Below are 23808 nucleotides of genomic sequence, written 5' to 3'. Positions count from 1 at the left end.
ATGTACACAAACAGAGGTGGTCCTTTAATGAAGTAATGGCCAAACTGAGAGGATGCAGCGAACATACATGCTTATGTTACCAGCCAAACTCCAAATCCTTTTCCAGGTAAAATCTCACTTCTTCCTCACACCTGAAGAGGCTTGGCACTGGATTGAGGAATGTCCTACCCAAAGGTGCAGCCAGGGGGCAAACAGGAGCTCCCGTTCTTATGCGACAGAAGGGGGAAGGCCTCAGACTAGACGTCGGCTCAAGAGCAGGAGATCGTGGCGGGCAGCTCGACGATGGCCCTGACTTGGGGTGGCCTGGGTCGACTGTCTGCCTCTTCTAAGTCCGAGGAAACCGGCAGTGTGAAGAAGGACGGAGTAGCGCAGCAGAGCTGGATGCTGCACTTTCTACTGGTCACGAACTGGAGTCCGAGGTGCCACATTTCCTGGGAACAGCCATTGCGGGACTTGAGGAAAAAAGGATCGGAACTTGCACGAGCTAGCAACCCCTAATCCACCAGCGACGTCCTAGGGGCACTTGATAACTCATCTGGGGCCTGGACACAATGAGCTGGCACTACCTGGAGGTTTCTTCCCCCCCTCCCCCTCTTCCGGGATAGCCGCTTTAGGAGCACACTAAAGCATTAAAGGAAGGCTCTATCATGGAACGTAAACAGTCTGGGGGACAAGATTAAGAGAGGGCTAGTCACACAATATATAAAGAGGCTCCAACCCTCTGTAGTATTTTTAAAAGAAACCCACCTCAAAGGCACACACAGCAAGTTTCTAAACAGGGGGGAACACCATATGATTGCTTATGCGGGCTACATGTCTGGATAAAAGGGAAGTTGCCATTATACTCTGCAATGACTCCCCCTTCACTGTCATTAAACTATGGATTGACCCACAAGACAGGTACATCAGGGTGAGGAGTTTATGGGGTCTCCGAGATGTAACGCTGATTAGTGCATATGCGCCCCCAGACTCAAGGCTCACACACTAATGGAAATCTCAGACATTCTCCTGGAAGCAGGTTCCTCCCTTCATCTAATAGGTGGGGACTTCAATGATGTCATAGTCCCTACCCAGGATAGGTTAGGGGGGGTCTACCATGCAGAGTCCCCAATCAACCCCTCTGGCCAACTTTGTAACTGCCATGGGCCTGACAGACCTCTGGCGACGGGCCCACCCATACGACAGGGTATTATTATTTCTAGGGAACCCACAATTTTTTCTCCCACCTGGATTATATCCAAGCACCACAGGGGGAGGTGCAGGAGGTATGGGAGGCTTCTTATTTGGCCTGGGGTCTGTTGGACCACTCTACCCTGATAGTGCGTATGGGGGGAGAAGGGGGGGAGGCAGGGCACGTCCTGGAAATTGAATGCCTGGGATCTAAAAGACAGGAAGGTGGCGACTGGCCTCAGAGTGGACACAGAGCTCCACTTCACAGAGAATGAGGGCACAGTATCCTCCAATGCCGTGAATATGGTGCACTGGAATCTCTGGAGTCCCAGGTATAAGAGTTGGAGGGTGGACTAGACTCTGACCCGGATCTCACTGTTCTCTGGCAACTAGCACTCCTTAGGGAAGAGTACCGCAGTCTGGCGCACAGGAATGCAAAAGCACAGATCCATGCAACACTACATTAACTATACAACGCTGGGGAGAAGGCAGGTAGACTACTGGCAAGGTTGCAAAGAAGGAGTTTGAGTGCCGGTGGGTGCATTGGGTGTTCGGAGAGTGGGGAAGTGGTAGAATCAGATGCGGAAATCGTCAAAACGTTTGCACACTATTACAGGAACCTCTACAAGGCTAGACAAGACAGCTGCACTCTGAGTACCAGATAACTGCTTATCTAAAGTCCATTGCCGCGCCACAGCTAGATACTGAGGCCTGTAATGCAATAGAGGCAGATATAAACCTGATGGAGGTCCAAAGTGCGATAGCCTGCCTCCATTCTAATAAAACCCCGGGGCTCAACGGGATATCATCAGAGTTTTACAAGAGATATGTGGGTCTCCTGTGACCCCAGAATCCTTGATATGTTCCTAGAGGCTGACAGGAGGGAGCAACCATAGCTGTCCTTCACAAGGCTGTCAAACCCAGAGATCAAAGTGGCACGTACCGCCCAATCTCGCTTTTGAATACCGAAATCAAAATACTTGCGACAATCCTAGCCACCACATTAATAAACACTATAACACCACTTATCCACACAAATCAATCGGGCTTTAAGAGTGACAGATCGGCTTGACACAATATGAGAAGGGGCCACAACTGGCTTAATGAGGCGAGTGGGTGTTTAGAGCCACAAGCCATTCTAGAACTAGACGCCAAAAAGACGTTTGTTGCCATGTAATGGGCCTTCCTGGAACTCAACACAACAAAATTTGGCTTTAGCTCAAGTTCCGGAAATGGGTCAAGCTACTATCCCACGAATCAAGGGCATCCGTGAGAGTTAATGGGGTGATCTCCACGGAGTGAAGTGGGCAATAGGCCGAGGGACGAGACAGGGATGGCCCCTCTCTCCCCTACTCTTTGCCTTAGTAATATAAACCCTGGCATGCAAAATCCATGACCATCCTGGGATCCAGGGGTTTTGCGTATCGCATAGAAAGGCTCAGACGGGAGGGGAAAAATTTCCCCCTACTATTCAAAACCCTGGATGAATATGGGCGGAATTCAGGATACTGAGTGAAATGGAGCAAGTCCCTCCTGTCCCACAGGGCGTCAATTTAGTCCTTCCTCTCCCTCATCGGTTGATTAGTACCACTCTGGGATTCAAATACCTTGGAGTATTTCGGACTCTTCACGAGAAGACTTGCCATGAATGCAACCTGGGGAGGATCATCTGCATTTGTAGAGAGGACATTAACCCCTTGCGTGCTCATGACGGAACCACGCCGTCATGAGCCACGCGCGGCGTGTGCTCATGACGGCGTGGTTCCGTCATGCTGCTGCCGCTCCACCCACGCGGTGCTAATTCCCCGCCTGAGAGGGTGAATTAGTGAGCGGGCGTGGTCATGACGGAACCACGCCATCATGAGCACACGCCGCTCGTAACTCATGACGGCGTGGTTCCTTCATGAGCACGGAAGCGCCGCGCTCACCCCCTAGCCACAGCTGAATTCGCCTTACATTGTTGGGGAGAGCCGCAATGATCAAAATGAGAGTGCTGCCCAAGCTGTTATATGCCCTCCACCACTCTTATTTCCTTATCCTCCCCGCTCTCTTCATGAGAATAAAGGGAGACCTCCACACCTTCTTATGGGGTGGTAAACACCCCAGGATTGCTCTGACCACACTCCAGCGCAATACCTATAATGGCGGCATTGCTCTACCTGACAGCCAAGGATATTACTGGGCCTCTCATCTAATCATCATTAATGACTGGATTCATGCCCCCACAAACACTCCACCTTTAGCCTAGAAAGCTACCACTGGACCCATCGAAACCATCTAAACTACTTGTATGGGGGAGCGAGGAACTTCGAACCTACTTCCCCCCACTAGAGTGGCAGTCGAAAGTTGGCCCAGAGCCACGAAAGCCATGGAATGGATTGGCAATCCCAGCAGGGAAACACCACTATGGGAGGGGACATTGATGGTCAAGATTGGTAAATTAAAGGGCTTTAGACCATGGGAATTGATCAAGATTACAAAGATAGGAGACCTGCTGGAAAGGGGCGACCTTATGACATTTGGCTCACTGAAGCGTGAATACAACACTGCCCAACTCTCAATTTTTAAAATAGGTACAGCTCAGTCATGCATGGTCAGTTATGGGGCTGCCTGGAGAGGGAATCCTGGAATTTGAACCACTTGAGGGACGGCTTCTCACAGAGGCCCTGGGGAAGGTGATATTCTCCTCCATGTACCGAATTCTCCTTAATAGCAAACCTGACAAATTGAAAGGCCTAAGGGGAAAGTGGGAAAGAGATGTAGTAGAACTAGAAGATAAATACTGGGAAGCCACCTTGATGCATCCCTTCTAATTAGCAATAAAGGCACGGCTCCAGCTGATCCAATTTAAAATCCTGCACAGAGCTTAATATGATAGAAGGCATCTTTACGCCATGGGGAGAGCGCCTGATCCCTACGGTCTATGTTGTGCTACTATAGAAGGCTCCTTCTTACACACTGTCTGGAGCTGTCCCAGAATTCAACGGTACTGGTAAATATCATAAGGGAATTGTCTGAGGTAATTGGCGCTCCCCTACCTATGGACCCTACGTTTATTTTTCTGGGAATCCCGTGTGACATCGATCTGCCATGAGCCCAGCTATTATTCTGTAACCAGGCTTTGGTGGTAGCCAAAGGGGATATTGACCGCCGCTGGTGGTCAGCGGAAAACCCTACAGCCCAAGAATGGCGAACTGCCATTGACATGTACATGCTTGCCGAGAGGGTGACGTACCTCACCAGGGGCTGCGCCCCAGAAAATTACCCAAAATTTGGGGTAAATGGATCTCCTACTACTACCTAGAGGGCTTGTTGCAGAGAGGAGGGGGGGTTGGTAGGACGGAGTGGTGACTACGGGAAGACCATCATGAAACTTGTACCCGTGTGTTTGTCTTTCGCAAACTACTTTTATCTTTCTCCTGAACTGCGATTTGGACTGGAGTGCTGCCGGTGAAAGGGGAGAGAGGGGGGTGGGGGAGCTGTTACATGTTATGCATTGCATTGTTTACCAATTTTGACACAGCGGTGGTCTCCTGGAAGTGTACTGATTATGTACTAATACTGTATAGCTGTTGGCTGGTCAATATAAATCAATATAAATTAAAAATGTAAAGAAATATTTATATAGATTATAAAAAAAAGATCCCCTCAACAAATGACTGAAGTTGATAAAAAACTTTGCTAGAATTGTTTGCTTGGTATGGAAGCAACTTTCCAAGCATCTGGATGATACATTGGAAAAAGGAGTGACTGAACAGGAAAACTGAGTCATGGACGAAATGGATGGCTCGTCGATTCATTATTTTTGTATTAACGCCCTGACATACATTTCAGTCCCATTTTGAAAAATAAACAATTTCACATTAGTGGCAAAAGCAGAAAAGGAGGGAAATTAAAATCTGAGGGAATAGTCAATGAGGCTACAAGAGATCATTCTGACTGAGTTTCTGACTGAGTTTATGTTTGCCCCGAAATCCAGCAGAAATGCTAGTTATCTGATGGTTTAAAGTCTAAAAATCCAAAAGCCTGATTTAGATTCACATCTTGTAAACAGTGTCAGAGTGCATCTAAACCAGAAACAAATATTGATCTGTTGAAGATAAAACTGTGATGCCAATATTAGGATAAATGAGGCAGTCAGATTTTAAAAAAAACTAACGCCCTGCTAAAAACAAGTCTATGCTTTCCACATCTCAACTTATTTTTAATGTTTAATCGGTTAAAAAAACAAGCATTTACAATGCAATGGTCTCGGCATCATTAAAGGTAGAGCTATTGGCATTGCTCATGACATTTTTTTTCTTTAAATCATAAATAAATGGCATTGTCATTTACATTGTCAATACACACCACTCTGCACTCAACTGCACTCACCTGCACTGCACTCACCAGCACTGCACTGCACTCACCTGCACTCACCTGCACTGCACTCACCAGCACTGCACTGCACTCACCTGCACTCACCTGCACTGCACTCAACTGCACTCAACTGCACTCAACTGCACTCACCTGCACTGCACTCAATTGCACTCACCTGCACTGCACTCACCTGCACTGCACTCACCTGCACTGCACTGCACTGCACTCACCTGCACTCACTTGCACTACACTCACCTGCACTGCACTCACTTGCACTGCACTCACCTACACTGCACTGCACTCACTTGCACTGCACTCACCTACACTGCACTGCACTCACTTGCACTGCACTCACCTACACTGCACTGCACTCACCTACACTGCACTGCACTCACCTACACTGCACTGCACTCACCTGCACTGCACTCACCTGCACTGCACTCACCTGCACTGCACTGCACTCACCTGCACTGCACTCACCTGCACTGCACTCACCTGCACTGCACTCACCTGCACTGCACTACACTCACCTGCACTGCACTACACTCACCTGCACTGCACTACACTCACCTGCACTGCACTCACCTGCACTGCACTCACCTGCACTGCACTCACCTGCACTGCACTGCACCCACCTGCACTGCACTCACCTGCACTGCACTCACCTGCACTGCACTCACCTGCACTGCACTCACCTGCACTGCACTCACCTGCACTGCACTCACCTGCACTGCACTCACCTGCACTGCACTCACCTGCACTGCACTGCACTCACCTGCACTGCACTGCACTGCACTCACCTGCACTGCACTGCACTGCACTCACCTGCACTCACCTGCACTGCACTCACCTGCACTGCACTGCACTGCACTCACCTGCACTGCACTGACCTGCACTCACCTGCACTGCACTGCACTCACCTGCACTGCACTCACCTGCACTGCACTCACCTGCACTGCACTGCACTCACCTGCACTGCACTGCACTGCACTCACCTGCACTGCACTGCACTCACCTGCACTGCACTGCACTGCACTCACCTGCACTGCACTGCACTCACCTGCACTGCACTGCACTCACCTGCACTGCACTCACCTGCACTGCACTCACCTGCACTGCACTGCACTCACCTGCACTGCACTGCACTCACCTGCACTGCACTGCACTGACCTGCACTGCACTGACCTGCACTGCACTCACCTGCACTGACCTGCACTGCACTCACCTGCACTGCACTGCACTCACCTGCACTCCACTCACCTGCACTCCACTCACCTGCACTCCACTCACCTGCACTCCACTCACCTGCACTCCACTCACCTGCACTCCACTCACCTGCACTCCACTCACCTGCACTCCACTCACCTGCACTCCACTCACCTGCACTCCACTCACCTGCACTCCACTCACCTGCACTCCACTCACCTGCACTCCACTCACCTGCACTCCACTCACCTGCACTCCACTCACCTGCACTGCACTGCACTGCTCTGACCTGCACTGCACTCACCTGCACTGCACTGCACTCACCTGCACTCCACTGCACTCACCTGCACTCCACTGCACTCACCTGCACTCCACTGCACTCACCTGCACTCCACTGCACTCACCTGCACTGCACTCACCTGCACTGCACTGCACTCACCTGCACTGCACTCACCTGCACTGCACTGCACTCACCTGCACTGCACTGCACTCACCTGCACTGCACTGCACTCACCTGCACTGCACTCACCTGCACTGCACTGCACTCACCTGCACTGCACTGCACTCACCTGCACTGCACTGCACATACCTGCACTCACTACTCTGCACTCTGCACTCACTACTCTGCACTCACTACTCTGCACTCACTACTCTGCACACTGCACTCTGAACTCACTACTCACTACTCTGCACTCACTACTCTGCACTCACTACTCTGCACTCACTACTCTGCACTCACTACTCTGCACTCACTACTCACTACTCTGCGCACTCACTACTCTGCGCACTCACTACTCTGCGCACTCACTACTCTGCGCACTCACTACTCTGCGCACTCACTACTCTGCGCACTCACTACTCTGCGCACTCACTACTCTGCGCACTCACTACTCTGCGCACTCACTACTCTGCGCACTCACTACTCTGCGCACTCACTACTCTGCGCACTCACTACTCTGCACTCACTACTCTGCACTCACTACTCTGCACTCACTACTCTGCACACTCACTACTCTGCACACTCACTACTCTGCACACTCACTCTGCACTGTGCACACCACTGATATCATGGAATCTTTCACCACACTTTCTAAAACTCTATAGTCCGAAGCATAATAGGCACAGAACCAAAAGAAGGGTAGACATTGCTTAAAATAATCTTATTGTATTTATGAGAAGCAAAAGCGAGACTGTGAAATGTGCTGAATATCAGTTTGTTACGAATCAACAGAGTGGAGTTAGAGAACCAAGAAATAGTAATTTAGAATCCGGGTTAGAAGGAGTAGTAATCACAAGCTGAGGATCAACGGGCGCGAAACAGCGTGGTGGGCGCGCAGGAGACGCAGCGTGAGCGTGCACATCAGCTGAAGATCGCCGGAGAAGACACCGAGCCTGCCTGCTGCCGTGACTGACCCGCTGCGGAAGGAAAGAGCCCGGTGAGTGGGGGTAGAGAGGGGGGGGGGCGGCAGAGAGGGAGTGTGTGTGTGCGTGTGCGTGTGTGTGTGTGTGTGCGTCTGTCTGTGTGTGTCTGGTGTGTGCCTGCCTGCCTGCCTTTGTGTTTGCGCGTCCACAGACCCTGGTCGGCTCGTGCACCGCTTTGTACTCCCTTGCGAGCTTACTCGGCGACAATAGTTCTCGTTGCCGAAACCTAAAAAATCATATTGATGCAGATGAATTAGTTGTGCTGTAAGGCCAAAAAGCAACAGTGAAAATAGCAAGTTGTGGACTATAAATACACAAAAATATTCCTGCCATATGAACTCCAGTACCAAGTAATCTATTCAACTACCATGGAGCTCTGTTCATACCTACATTACTTGATTAACATTTTACACTATTTCCAATAATTACAACTGTGCAAACACCTTCCACAAGCAAGCATGCAATCAAATTTTAAGAGAGAAGGCAAACAACACCTTGCAAATGCCATGCATCAAAATAAACTAAAGGACGAAGACCATTCTTTGACATTTGAAGAGCTGATTGAGACTCACGGTACTCGATCATGGTTCATTCCATTCGGTCTTTGGCCAGTTATTGGAGGTAGAACAGGTTTGGTATTTATCTCAAGGCCTCGTCGTAGGGTCTCTCTTATTTGCTCTGTATCTAAGGGATGAAAATAATGAATTATTCACGTTCTTTACACGGTACAAAAGCTTTAAACAGTTAATTTAACATCGAGCATGGGAACAGCCAGATTTGAACTTTCTGTTTTTAAACTTTACCTGACATTTTAAAACGTGCAACTACTCATGTTGTTTTGAGTGCTCACTTCAATTTACAATAAATTATGAACGAGAAAGTCATACATTTGTTGTTCGTTCCATTCCAAGGCTTCAGGCTCTCAATATTTAATCAAAATTAAGTAATGTCTGAAATTTCCATTATGCACTTCCGGAATCTTGCCTAAACGAATGTTATGTTGCACTTATCTAAGCCTGCAGCTGAAATCACACAAGGTATTTACCACTACTGGCAAAAGATATTTTGCATTAAAATACCCTCGTTGATGTATGTGAGGTACTGTGCTCTGAGTGACTGCTGCAAATATTTAGAACCAGGAAAAACAGTTTCAGTGTTTTGAGGTGTAAAACGTGCCATTAACAAAAAGTCCAAACAATGTTCTTTACTGAACATATTAACAATTTTCTACATCAATAAAAGCTCTTTATGGATGTTATGGGTGTATTATTTACTTTCAGTGTTTAATTGCTAGTTAAAGCAAACCACTTTGTTCACCTTAAACAAAATATATATATATATATATATATATATATCCCAAAGACATAGGCCTTGAGGATTGCGTTTTGTATGTAGCCTTCTATCTACTGTATCATAATTTGTTTTGGGCACTCAAAAGCACCCAAAACAATGCGTATCAGTGGGTAGTGACAAAAAAATAAATTGATATTATATCTAAATAGCTTGAACTTACAGATCTCCTTCATCCCACCAGAAGACCAAGATTCATTCCCTGGAGCAAGTGGATTGCAAACTCTAGATTTATGCTGAGAGCCTGACCTTTTCTCAATATTCTGGCTTCCTGCTCTAAGTTTCAGACAGCAACTATGCATTCCTGTATAGAAGAAAGAAAAGGGACCAGTTATATTTGAAGTGAGTTCTAGCAAACACTACCTCAACAGACTATAGGAAAGCCCATAGATGCCCCAAATCTCCTTTTGAAGCCGCATGAACACAGATTTCGTGAACACGTTTCCGGAGGTTTTTTTAAATGAGAGTCTTGGCTTAGCTCAAGAACAAGCAGAGCCCGACCCCTGTGAAATGACAGATAACCTGATCCTAGGCATGATTTTCTAGGCCTGAAAGTACAATGAATGATGATGTTCCAAGAGTACATGCACAAGGGCCTTTAGGAGTGCAACAGTGTTTCCACATAATGAATAGTCAGAATGAACTGAGAGAAATAAACCGTTAGGTCATGAAATAGCAAATCCTTAACCCTCTTAAAGACCCTGTTCTATTCTAGAGAATGCAAAATAACTAAGTAGAAAGTGAAGCAGCTGGGCACAGTAATTTTGCAACCATGCCCTGCTTAGAAACCGACATGCTCAATAATTGGAGTGCTCCACTGCCAGCTATGTTGAGTAAGTAAGAGACAACTCTATTATTCTTTTATAAAACCGTCCACCCCTGGCAAGGATTTTATCAAAAACAGTTATTCACCTTACTAATGTATGTGCAATAAGACATCAAGTGGCCTTTTTTCACAAAACTGATGTGTCCTTCACTGCATGGGAAAGAATTTTAACCTCTCAACTGCCACTTGACCCAAAGACGCCAGTGCACATGTGCAACTGTTTAGAATATGTAATCTCTCTCCTGCCCTCCTTCCACATACAGTACTTTCCCAAAGTCCAAGCTTACAGGCTGCTTAGAAGATCTCAACTGGAAAGTGTCTTTGAACGGACACTTCAGTCACCTTACAAGAGCAAAACCTCTTGGTGGAAGTCCCCAAAGTTTAAGGACATAGGTTCTCACACTCTGCAGACAGTAATGACATCATATTCTTTTTCAACTTTTCTAGCTCTCCCTTCCAATTTGTCCCTAGGGGCATCAACATCTACACAACTACTGGCAGTATTGCACCCAGTCAGGAGCGTAGAACCTACCACCTTGCTGGCATTGGCAAGACGCTTGTGGTGGCTGGTGAATATGTAGGAGCTCCAGACTTTTTCAGTGTATGCCTCACTGACAAGTCTACCAACTCTTTCTCTCTAAATATCAGTGAGCCCAAGTCCCACACATGCCCAAATGTACTCCAGAGAGGTGGCAATATGACGTTTAGGCTAATGCAGGTAAAAGAGCTTCAGTGTACTTTTTACAATCATTGCTGTATGATGTGCGTAGAATCCCCATGGTCTATTGTCAAAAACAGCAGAAAGAAGGGGAATCTTCCTTCATGCACTCTGGCGATTCCCCCAAAATACTGGGGTGAACAAAAACTGCCCACAGGAAACATATAATCTATGTAAACGTTGCTTTGGTGTTAGACCATAGAGATAGTCTGATCCTGAAGGCTGGACTGGGAACGGAAACCATCCCTGGCAATTGAGCTGGACCGGTCGTGGGGGGGTTGTTGCGCTTATGGAAAACACAGTGTTAGACCTGTCTGCCTTTGGGTAGTCCCTCTTATTTATTATTTATTTTTGTCCCCTTTTTGCCCCTCATCCTTTTTTTTTTTGTTTTTACTTTTTGTGTCCACTGGATTATTTTTACGGTGTTGTCCTAGGGGTTAGGTGTTCTTGCCCCTCATGGTCCTTTTTCTTGAGGCCTAGGTGTCTTTCCTGACTAGAAAGTATGGGACTCACAAAATGGTCGCCTCTAACTGCCATAACGGTCACCTCTAGACAGGACCCATAGACTAGAATAGGGGCCTTCCAGAACCTTCTGGTCCCTTCTGGACCTTCTGAGGCCAACCTATAAAAGGTCAGCTGCAGTGCAGCCATTTTGTCTTACCAGAGAGAGTCAGCTGGAGTACAGGCTGTAGTATAAGGTGGGGGTAGGATATCCAGAGGGTTGCTCTCCCAGTGCAGGGACGCCTCCTTACTGCTTCACCACCCCTCTCCCCTTGTAGTTACTGACTTGACCCTGCCTCGAGGTATTCCTGGAGACCCTGGGCGCCTGACAGATCCATAGCCTAGAAGAAAGAGTTAGGAATGGTCAAGGGTGACTGAATTACTGAGGAGCTCAGTCCATTGCCCAGTAGGAAAGCCCTCAGTAAGACTCTGGTAGCGTATTACCAAGAAGAAGGAAGGGTTAAATCTGGGAAATCGATTCTTGTGACCTCCTCGTTCAACTCCCTAAGTGAACTGAGGATCTATTTGCCTTCCCCCCCCCCCCCCTAGACATTCCAACCGGAATCCCTCCTCGTACCTGTGGTGTCAGGCTGCTGGATTGTGAATAGCGGCTCGCCAGGAGGAGAAGACAGGGACCGAGTGATCGGGGCAGTGACCGCAGGTAGTGTGGTCGAGGGGAGGAAGCAACCTCATTCTTTCCTGGGCCGGCGAAGGGTGAACGGAGGCTTTACTTAGTGAAAGCATTTCCCTGATCGGCGCGAACATGACAGAGCGGACGCCGGACCTGGAGTGGGGCGGAGCGAAGGAAGAAGAACCGTCGGAGCTGAGCGGGCTCAGTTGTAGAGTCACTGATCTCCCGCGCAGGCCTAGTCGGGCTGCTTGTCCGTGAGAGAGGCGGAGTCGGCTCAGGAAGAGGAAACGGGCGGGAGGCGCGCATCGGCTCTCCTCAGCTTGCGAAGTCTCTTCACCTGACGCCAGCCCTGAGAGTGAGTGGCTGGTCTGGCGGGTGAGTCAGCTTCCTGCAGAGCCCTCTGTCGATGTCCTCCCTTCTCCCGGCGATTCGAGACTGTGGCCACTGAGGGGCCTTCATTGAAAGTAAGGAGTGTGTGTTGGGGGAAGCTAGAGAACGGGGAACTACCGACCAGGGGTCCTGAGGAGTGATCCCTCCCTACTGCTCGAATCAAGACGTGGGTAATTAACTCAAGAAGCCTTTAAGACTTCCACCAGAGGCTCCTACATCATTTATGCTGAAGAAGGTTTCCTGAGGGTGTACTGGGATAGAAATGTTTTGTTATAGGAGTGGTGAAGGGAATCCCTTGTAAGAATCAAATGGGGGGTTAATAGCCATTGTTCCTTGGTACAATAGGAGGACTTGACAGTAGTCTCCACTCGTGGGAACCAAAGGTTACCTGATTTCACATAGTGAATAGCTGGTACTCACTAAGAGTCCTTGTATTGAACTCTTTTGCTTGTAAATCGAGTAGTGATGATTTCTCTTCTGTAAACACTGTTTAGTGCTGATTTCTTTGATGCAGAGTTAAATTTATGTACTGTGACTAAAGAGAGCTAAGTATCTACGGAGATTTAAAGAAAACTTTTATAAAACAGCTCATATTTTTCTAACAAAGGTGTAGTGTCCTTATTTTTGAGTGGTTGGATGTTTAGATACTGATGGGTGTGACGCAAACTTATCACATGTTCCTTGGAATTAGGCCTTCTCACTTAGTGCCAAGCTACCTTATGTGACTTGGGGTTCCCTAGGTCCAACATAATTGGTGTCCAGCGGTGGGATACGAACTGTGTTTGAGTCTACTCTGAAGTAACAAAGCATACCCTCCCAGGCCTACACCTGGAGTTTTCTCCTGGCAGACTTCCCAATTACAACTTTTGTTTTTTCTAAATTCATTCCTGGTGGTGGGTGGAGGTAGCTTCAAATTGCCCCTTGTGAATCTATTCTTTTTGTGTGATTGTCCCTACATTGCTCTTCAGCAAAATGGAATTTGCTCTGGAAGAACTGGAAACTTATTCTGTAGCCCAGCTTAGGGACTTTTGTCAAAAGATGGGAGTGTTCTTTAAGCGTGGTGCTAAGAAGGGGGAACTCCAGACCAGTTTGAGGGCTTGGGTGGCAGCACATGGAGAAGGGAAGGAGGAGGAGGAAGAGGGGACGGACCGGGACGCAGTCATAGGGGTAGAGGGATTGTTCCATCCCAAGGAGGGGCAGTAGTGTCTCCGGAGGAAGCTTGACTGAAGCTGAACTAACAGACAGGAGGGAAAAAAGGAAGCTGAAGTGGGAGTTAGCCAGGTTAGAACAGGAGAGGGAGGAACAGAGGATGGCTCATGAGCTTAGACTAAGAGAGCTAGAACTCAAGGCCCTACAGTTAGGACTCTCCAAATGGTGGCAGCGAAACAAGAGAACCAACCAGGGAGTCCAGACCCTACCTACCTAAAGACATAGTTGCCAGCTATAGCCAAGGGGATGACATTGCCAAGTGGCTGGCTGCCTATGAGGTCTCCCTAAGAGCCCATGGGATCCTGGAGAAACACTGGGGGGGTGGATTATATAAGTATATGCCTCCCACTGGTCGGGACACATTATTGGCCCTAGAACAAGAGGAGCAGACCCACTACCCCACCATGAAGATAGCGTTAATCAAAAAGTTTGGGCTAACCCCGGAGAAGTATCGCCAAAAGTTCAGGGGGAGCCACAAGTTAAGCACCCAGAACTGGGTGGATTTCCTGGACTATGCGAGGAAGGCATTGGAGGGCTGGGTACAGGGCAGCGAGGTGAAGGACTGTGAGGGGTTATATGACCTTTTTCTTAAAGAGCATCTACTCGAGAAATGTTTTCCCGAGCTGCGCCAACACCTGGTGGATAGCAAGCTGACCAACCCCCGGAAGCTTGCAGAGGAGGCGGACATCTGGGCAAGTACCCGGGTGTCCTCAAAGGGGACTGGAGGGGATTCCCAAAGGGCCGGACAGGGCGCCCCTCAGAAGAAAGAGGGGGGAGATAAAAAGCGGGAGTTCTCCAAAGGCCCCCAAACCAGTTTCCAGGGAAAGGGAACAGGATTCACCCCTAAGGCTAACCCACCCAGAAACCCTCATCCTGGCCAAACCCAGCAGCCAAGGGTTGTCCACTGCTTTGAGTGTGGTGGTGTTGGACATTATAAGGGAGATGTCAAATGCCCAAAGAGACCACCCCCTCCCACCGGATGAAAAACCCCGGGAGTAGCTAGTGTAGCGCTCGGGGAGGAGTTGCCCTTAGATAAGGGGAGTGAGTGGGCGGGTGTCACCTTAGTGTCCCTGGGAGATCGGGAGATGGTTCCTAAGATCCAGGTGCCCCCAAATACTACCAAGTATGGGCAATGGATCACCATCAATGGCCAGAGAGGGGAGGCTCTGAGAGATACAGGAGCCAGTATGACTATGGTAAGGAGTCAACTGGTGTCTCCAGAGCAGGTGATTCCCAATGTACTCCACCCTGCCGCGATGGCTGACCAGAAAAAACAGGGGTGGCTGGGCCCGGTGGGATGGAGGGTAGGCAGGGCCACAAAATTGTAATGGGCCACTACCCGGTGGCCTAGGTTCCCTTTGAGTGGGAAGGGGTTGCAGGTTCACTTCGAGTTGCCGTAAGCCCTGCCGTGCCAGTCGATTGCTTGCTGGGGAATGACATGGAGCACAATGCTTGGAGAGAGGTGGAATACCGGACTCATTCAGAGATGCTGGGTACACCTGACTGGGCCTGTGTAAGCACAAGGTCTGCGACTGCCCGGAGAGGGAGTTCGCCCGGGTTGGAACCTGGAACAATGGCCCAGCCCGCTGCCAAAAAGGGACAGACCCGAAGACAGGAGAAGCCTGCGTCAGCTTCCACGCCCCATGTGACAGATCGGCCACCTGCGGTGGTGAGCCAGGAGTCCGTGGAGGGGGAAGTAGTCTCCCTGGAGGACCTACCCATCCCGGCTGAGTGGCATGTGGAGGGAGGGCCTACCAGGGAGGAGTTCTGTAAGGGCCAGAAGGAGTGCCCTACCCTCGAGGGACTGAGGCGACAGGCTGAAGCCCAGGCAGCAGGGAACGTTGCAGGACACTACCATATTTACTGGGAGGATGGACTCCTCTACAGTGAACCCAAAGTACCTTTACCCGGTTCATCCCGGGCCTTGGTAGTCCCTCAACGATACCGAGCCTTTCTTCTAGAATTGGCTCATGAAATACCCTTGGCAGGACACTTAGGTCAGGACAAGACCTTTGCTCGGCTTGTCCCCCACTTTTACTGGCCTCAGATGAAAGTGGCATCTGACACCTACTGTCGGACATGTGTATCCTGTCAAGCCAGTGGGAAGACAGGGGTGAAGCTGAAAGCTCCCCTGGAACCACTTCCTGTCGTTAGCACCCCCTTTGAAAGGGTGGGCATCGACATTGTGGGGCCATTGGATCCACCAACTACAGCTGGTCACAGGTTTATCCTGGTTCTGGTGGATCACGCCACGCGGTACCCAGAGGCCATTCCTCTGAGGACTGTCACTGCACCTGTTGTGGCTAGGGCCCTGATGGGGATCTTTACCCGAGTGGGTTTCCCCAAGGAAGTTGTGTCCGACAGGGGGACCAACTTCATGTCAGCATATATGCGGGCAATGTGGAAGGAGTGTGGAGTGACCTACCGGTTCACCACTCCATACCACCCCCAGTCCAATGGACTGGTAGAGAGGTTCAACAAGACCTTGAAAGGCATGATAAGAAGTCTGCCTGAGAGCCTACGGAGGAAATGGGACGTCCTCCTGCCCTGTTTGCTATTTTCCTACAGAGAAGTGCCGCAGAAGGGAGTGGGCTTCAGCCCCTTTGAGCTGTTGTACGGGCACCCTGTACGTGGACCTCTCAGCCTGGTGAAGGATGGATGGGAAAAGTCTCCCAGAAAGCCTCCTCAGGATGTGGTGAGCTACATGCTGGCCTTCCGGAGCCAAATGGCAAAGTTGTGGAAGCAAGCTTCTGACAACTTGGAAGCCAGTCAGGCAGTAATGAAAGAATGGTACGACCACAACGCTCACCCGGTGGAGTTGGAGCCTGGCCAGAAAGTGTGGGTGATGGAACCTGGAGAGCTTAGTGCCCTTCAGGATCGCTGGACAGGCCCCTTTGAGGTGTTGGAAAAGAAGGGTAAGGCCACCTACCTGGTGGATCTTAAGACCCCTCGACAGCCCCTACGGGTGCTGCATGCCAATCGCCTCAAACCTCACCATGAGAGGCCCGAGGTCATCTTGATGATGGTGACTGATGGTGCCGAGGAAGCAGAAAGCGAGCCTCTCCCTGATCTCTTCTCGTCTCAAGAGAAGGATGGGTCGGTGGAGGGAGTGATTCTCTCCCCATCCCTAACTCCTGAGCAGCGAGAGGACTGCCGCCAGGTATTGGAGCAGTACTCCTCGTTGTTCTCCCTTGTCCCGGGAAGAACCCACCTGTGTACCCATGATGTGGATACAGGAGACAGCCCACCAGTGAAGTCAAAGACCTACCGGCTGCCAGACAAGGTGAAGGCCAGCATCCACGGTGAGGTTACCAAGATGCTGGAGCTAGGAGTTATTGAACCTTCCAGTAGCCCCTGGTCCAGTCCGGTGGTTCTAGTGCCAAAAGCAGCTCCACCAGGCACCACTCCAGAACTGAGGTTCTGTGTGGATTACCGGGGACTGAACTCAGTAACCAAGACTGATGCTCATCCGATCCCTAGGGCGGATGAATTGATTGACCGGCTGGGAGCTGCCCAATACTTGAGTACCTTTGACCTCACTTCAGGGTACTGGCAGATCTCCCTTACAGATGGAGCAAAAGAAAGGTCAGCTTTCTCCACGCCTGAGGGACACTACCAGTTCTGTGTGATGCCCTTTGGGCTCAAGAACGCCCCTGCTACTTTTCAGCGGCTGGTGAACCAGGTCCTCTCCGGAATGGAGGGTTTCTCCGCTGCTTACCTGGATGACATTGCCGTCTTCAGCAGCAGTTGGGAGGACCATTTGCAACATTTGCAAGCAGTTCTCCAGGCCCTGAAACAGGCTGGCTTGACAATCAAGGCCAGCAAATGTCTGATTGGGCAGGGGTCGGTTGTGTACCTAGGCCACTTGGTGGGTAGGGGAACAGTGCAGCCCCTCCAGGCAAAGATTGAGGCAATCATGGCCTGGGAACCCCCCAAGACCCAGACTGAGGTCCGAGCTTTTCTGGGCCTCACAGGTTACTACCGTCGCTTTGTGAAGGGGTATGGCATTATTGTAGCGCCCCTCACAGAGCTCACATCCAAGAAACAACCTCGACGGGTAATCTGGACAGAGGCTTGTCAGCAAGCCTTTGAGAAATTGAAGCAGGCAATGTGTGCAGCACCGGTCCTGAGGGCCCCAGACTTCTCCAAGGAGTTCCTTGTCCAGACAGACGCATCAGAACATGGCATTGGGGCAGTGTTATCGCAACTCAATGAAGAGGGTCTGGATCAGCCTGTAGTCTTCCTATCCAGGAGACTGCTTCCCCGGGAACAGAAGTGGAGTGCAATTGAGAGGGAAGCTTTTGCGGTGGTGTGGGCTCTGAAGAAGTTGCGGCCATACCTGGTTGGCTCGCACTTCCTGGTTCAGACTGACCACCGACCCCTTCGTTGGCTGATGCAAATGAAGGGGGAAAATCCCAAGTTGTTGAGATGGTCCATCTCCCTACAGGGAATGGACTTCCGGGTGGAACATCGGCCTGGAGTGGACCACGCCAATGCAGACGGTCTCTCTAGGTATTTCCGCCTTAGTGATGAGGACTCCCAAGGGGTTGGGTAGCTCTCCCCACTTTCAGCTGGGGGGGACGCGTGTTAGACCTGTCTGCCTTTGGGTAGTCCCTCCTATTTATTATTTATTTGTGTCCCCTTTTTGCCCCTCATTCTTTTTTTTTATTTTACTTTTTGTGTCCACTGGATTATTTTTACGGTGTTGTCCTAGGGGTTAGGTGTTCTTGCCCTCATGGTCCTTTTTCTTGAGGCCTAGGTGTCTTTCCTGACTAGAAAGTATGGGACTCACAAAATGGTCGCCTCTAACTGCCATAACGGTCACCTCTAGACAGGACCCATAGACTAGAGTAGGGGCCTTCCAGAACCTTCTGGTCCCTTCTGGACCTTCTGAGGCCAACCTATAAAAGGTCAGCTGCAGTGCAGCCATTTTGTCTTACCAGAGAGAGTCAGCTGGAGTACAGGCTGTAGTATAAGGTGGGGGTAGAATATCCAGAGGGTTGCTCTCCCAGTGCAGGGACGCCTCCTTACTGCTTCACCACCCCTCTCCCCTTGTAGCTACTGACTTGACCCTGCCTCGAGGTATTCCTGGAGACCCCGGGCGCCCGACAGATCCATAGCCTAGAAGAAAGGGTTAGGAATGGTCAAAGGTGACTGAATTACTGAGGAGCTCAGTCCATTGCCCAGTAGGAAAGCCCTCAGTAAGACTCTGGTAGCGTATTACCAAGAAGAAGGAAGGGTTAAATCTGGGAAATCGATTCTTGTGACCTCCTCGTTCAACTCCCTAAGTGAACTGAGGATCTATTTGCCTTCCCCCCCCCCCCCCAGACATTCCAACCGGAATCCCTCCTCGTACCTGTGTGTCAGGCTGCTTGATTGTGAATAGCGGCTCGCCAGGAGGAGAAGACAGGGACCGAGTGATCGGGGCAGTGACCGCAGGTAGTGTGGTCGAGGGGAGGAAGCAACCTCATTCTTTCCTGGGCCGGCGAAGGGTGAACGGAGGCTTTACTTAGTGAAAGCATTTCCCTGATCGGCACTAACGTGACAGAGCGGACGCCGGACCTGGAGTGGGGCGGAGCGAAGGAAGAAGAACCGTCGGAGCTGAGCGGGCTCAGTTGTAGAGCCACTGATCTCCCGCGCAGGCCTAGTCAGGCCGCTTGTCCGTGAGAGAGGCGGAGTCGGCTCAGGAAGAGGAAACGGGCGGGAGGCGCGCATCGGCTCTCCTCAGCTTGCGAAGTCTCTTCACCTGACGCCAGCCCTGAGAGCGAGTGGCTGGTCTGGCGGGTGAGGCTAAGAGGCAGTCAGCTTCCTGCAGAGCCCTCTGTCGATGTCCTCCCTTCTCCCGGCGATTCGAGACTGTGGCCACTGAGGGGCCTTCATTGAAAGTAAGGAGTGTGTGTTGGGGGAAGATAGAGAACGGGGAACTACTGACCAGGGGTCCTGAGGAGTGATCCCTCCCTACTGCTCGAATCAAGACGTGGGTAATTAACTCAAGAAGCCTTTAAGACTTCCACCAGAGGCTCCTACATCATTTATGCTGAAGAAGGTTTCCTGAGGGTGTACTGGGATAGAAATGTTTTGTTATAGGAGTGGTGAAGGGAATCCCTTGTAAGAATCAAACGGGGGGTTAATAGCCATTGTTCCTTGGTACAATAGGAGGACTTGACAGTAGTCTCCACTCGTGGGAACCAAAGGTTACCTGATTTCACATAGTGAATAGCTGGTACTCACTAAGAGTCCTTGTATTGAACTCTTTTGCTTGTAAATCGAGTAGTGATGATTTCTCTTCTGTAAACACTGTTTAGTGCTGATTTCTTTGATGCAGAGTTAAATTTATGTACTGTGACTAAAGAGAGCTAAGTATCTACGGAGATTTAAAGAAAACATTTATAAAACAGCTCATATTTTTCTAACAATGGTGTAGTGTCCTTATTTTTGAGTGGTTGGATGTTTAGTTACTGATGGGTGTGACGCAAACTTAGCACATGTTCCTTGGAATTAGGCCTTCTCACTTAGTGCCAAGCTACCTTATGTGACTTGGGGTTCTCTAGGTCCAACACACAGCTTCTGCAAAACTGTCCCGTGTATCAAAAATAGTCCCACGCTCCAAAACCGGCCCCCACCTTTCCGACCCACCAGGAAAACAGCTAGTGCCTGCTACGGCCCTGCCTGGAGAGCCCTTCTTCAGTCCTAACAAGGCATTCACCGTGTGTCAGAATGGACTGGTGTATATCTGCAGAGGGAAAAAGCTTATAAAAAGAGGGGATACCTGGTCAGTCATTAAAATATGGGAATCCTGGATACAATACATTGCATTGGTATAGCTCCTTTGCTAATACATTTTTCAGACAATGCTATGAAAGTCGACTGGCTGTAAAGGCTCTCTCAAAGACTGGAATACTTTGACTTCAAAGCGATGCAATTTTAGCTTTGTAGGTAATTCATGTTTTTGATGCAACCGTTAAGGCACGAAAGGGAAGAGTATGTGAGAGTTACTGTATCAGATGCATTTTTCTTAATTAAAAAACAAATACCTAAATAAAAATAAAAAAACACCAGTTTATCACAAGACTGATATTGCCTTCTTTCTTTTGGCTGCAACAACTGCATATAGCTGCCCTTGTGGCATAGGCACCAAAGAACCTGGAGCTGACTGAAAGGGTTGGAGGACTTCCCTATCATACCCTGCCAAGAAAGAAATATGTTCAGCATCATCACATAGCAAAAACCAGTTTGGCTGGCTGGTGCAAGTCAAGGCTGGTATGGCACAGCTGGTAATGTTCAGCAACAGCCTACTGCCAGTGACAATTTGCTGCTCCCCATCACTCTAGTGTAGAAATCACCTGCAAAGTTGCTCCCAGCATTTGTTGGTCGGGAATACATGGCGTGCTCATTATCGCGATCTGGCAACCCACCAAAGCCCCCATTTTTGCATAAGTAGCTGTACTCTGGATTCAGTACATCCTACTTGCTTAAATATTATAATGACATTCTAAAACTTAAGCAGAACAAGACAAAAATGGGTGGGACAAGAGACTTTTAATGTTCCCCTCTAAACTAGCAGCAAATTTAGAACCATTAGACAAAGAGAGAAAGGATTTTACTTACACTGTAAGCATCTGTTCCTTGTATGCAGTGCTGTAAATTCACATGCTCTGTATACTTCTGGCATCTAGTGTTGGGTTGGGGTGTGTGTGTAAGTTGTTTATCTTCAAAGAAGTCTTTCGAGTCACAAAGTAAAGCGAGTTCTCCTCTCAGTGATATTGCGCATGGGCATCAACTAAATTGTTAGATTGTTTTCCTGCAGTCGATTGTGAATGGAGTGTGAGTGTTAGTAAAGAGATGACCATGCATACAATAGTGTCATTGGTACTGCAACTGCCGCAAGTGTATGGGGAGGAGGGCGGACGCACGTGAATTTACAGCACGACATGCCACGAACAGATGCTTACAGGGTAAGTAACAATCCATTCCATGGCATGTGTGGCTGTAGAAACGCATGCTCTACATAGAGTGCAAAGTGGCAACCTCCAGAAAGCTGTGGCTAACCTCTGGGTGTTGCAGTTGTTTGGAAAAGGGTACGTAGGACTGTCTGTCCTACATTTGCCTGTTGCCTTGCTAATACATCCACACGGAAATGTTGAGTGAAAATGTGTGTGGTGGACCATGTAGCTGCTTTACAAATCTCAGCTATTGGTATATTGCCCAGGAAAGCCATAGATCCTCCTATCTTGCGGGTAGAGTGTGCTCTAGGAGGTGTAAGCAGAGTTCTTTTAGCTTTGATGTAACATGTCTGAATGCACTTAATTATCCATCAAGAAACACCAGATTTGTATATGGTCTTTCCTATGTGAGGGAGCAAAAAACCCCATATAGTTGCTTGGTTTTACGTAACTCCTTAGTTCCGCCAATATAGTACATTAAAGCTCTTTTAACATCTTGTGGTTGAAGGGTTCTTTCTGCAACTGAATCAGGTAGCGGAAAGAAGAACGGAAATTAAACTGACTGATTTAGGTAAAAAGTAGAAATTACCTTTGGAAGGAAATTTGGGTTGGTTCGATGGACTACACTATCTGCATAGCTGGAAGGAAGGTCCTGTCAAGGTAAGTGCCTATAGCTTACTGACACATCTAAGAGAAGTGATGGCTACTAAAAAGGCTACCTTCCAAGATAGGAATTGGAGAGGACAATTATGCAAGGGTTCGAATGGTGAACCCATAAGTCTGGTAAGTACAATGTTGAGATTATAAGCCAGTGCAGGGGGAACCTTGGGTAGAATGACTCTTTTAAGACCTTTCATGAATGCCTTAATAACTGGTATCTTGAACATTAATAATTGTTGTTTGTTTTGCAGATAGGCAGCTACTGCAGCTAAATGCAAGAGAACTGAAGTGTATGCTAGTCCAGGAGTCTGCAAGTGCAGTAGATAGAAGACAATGTCTTGAACAGTTGCATCAAGCGGGTCAATGTGTTTACCACGGCAGTAGAAAGCAAATCTTTAAAACTTTGCTGGTAACGAGTTTAAGGGATTCTCTGAGAATGGTCATACATTCTGGTGGAAGATTTAGGTAACTAAATACTATGACCTCAGGAGCCAAATTACAAGGCTGAGTTCCTTTGGATTTTGATGCCTGACTTCTACATGATTCTGAGTGAGAAGACCCGGATTGAGGGGAAGCTTCTCGTGTGGCACCACTAAAAGCTCGAGTAGTGTAGTGAACCATAGTTGTCAAGCCCAAGTGGGAGCTACCAGAATGAGGGCAAGGTGTTTGCTTGAACTTCCTAACCACTAAAGGAATAAGATTGAGAGGTGGAAAAGCATAGGCAAATATCCCTCACCAGTTCATCCATATAGCATTGTCCTTGGATAGTGGGTTTGGGAGCCTGGAGTGGAAGTTTGGGCATTTTGCGTTACCGGCATTTGCAAACAGGTCTATCTGTGGAACATCCTCGACCTGTGGAAGTATGGGAGGACTCAGCATGGAGTTCCCACTCATGGACTTGTTACCACATCCTGTCGAGGAGTTTGGTGAAGTTGTTGTCTGTCCCTGGGAGGTGTTCCGTTAACAGGAGAATGTTGTGACATATTGCCCACCGCCAAATCTTCCGAAAGAGGCGTGATAAGTGTAGGGAGTGTGTAGCCCCCTTTTTTGTAAATGGAACATGGCTGTTGTGTTGTCCATCCGGACTAAGACAGTCTTACCTTTGAGGTAAACTTGAAATGCTATCAATGCTAGGTGAACTGCTTGAGAGCTAGGTAGCTGATGTGAAGACTCAGTTGCTTTGTGTCCCAGAGACCCTTAACTCTGAGATCATGTAGGTGTGCCCCAATACTTGAGGGATGCATCCGCTTTAAGAATGATCCGTGGAACAGGGTCGAGGAAAGGTCGCACCTTTGATTGGTTATGTGTATTCCACCACTGCAGAGTGTGATGTGTGCAGCTGTCTATCAACACTAGATCTTGTAATTGACCCTACGACTGAGTCCACTGACTCACCAGACATTCCTGCAGCGGACGCATATCG

General features: G+C 49.0%; 1 protein-coding gene across 5 annotated transcripts in view; it reads right to left on the bottom strand.

Moving 5' to 3' along the window:
- The window catches only part of SUFU (SUFU negative regulator of hedgehog signaling), a 507756-nt gene that overhangs the window by 245038 nt on the left and 238910 nt on the right, over positions 1–23808 (bottom strand). For 3 of the 5 annotated variants that reach the window (XM_078643658.1, XM_078643659.1, XM_078643660.1), the window contains exon 8: positions 8730–8841. In XM_078643658.1, coding sequence (XP_078499784.1) covers positions 8730–8841 — 112 coding nt within the window. Of the gene's footprint in view, positions 1–8729; positions 8842–9670; positions 9812–23808 lie in introns of all 5 variants that reach the window. The other 2 variants (XM_078643655.1, XM_078643656.1) reach the window with 1 other exon arrangement.

This window comes from Lissotriton helveticus, chromosome 5_1 (genome assembly GCF_964261635.1).
Source record: "Lissotriton helveticus chromosome 5_1, aLisHel1.1, whole genome shotgun sequence".
Lineage (NCBI taxonomy): Eukaryota > Metazoa > Chordata > Amphibia > Caudata > Salamandridae > Lissotriton > Lissotriton helveticus.
This window is presented reverse-complemented; position numbering and strand designations above follow the sequence as displayed.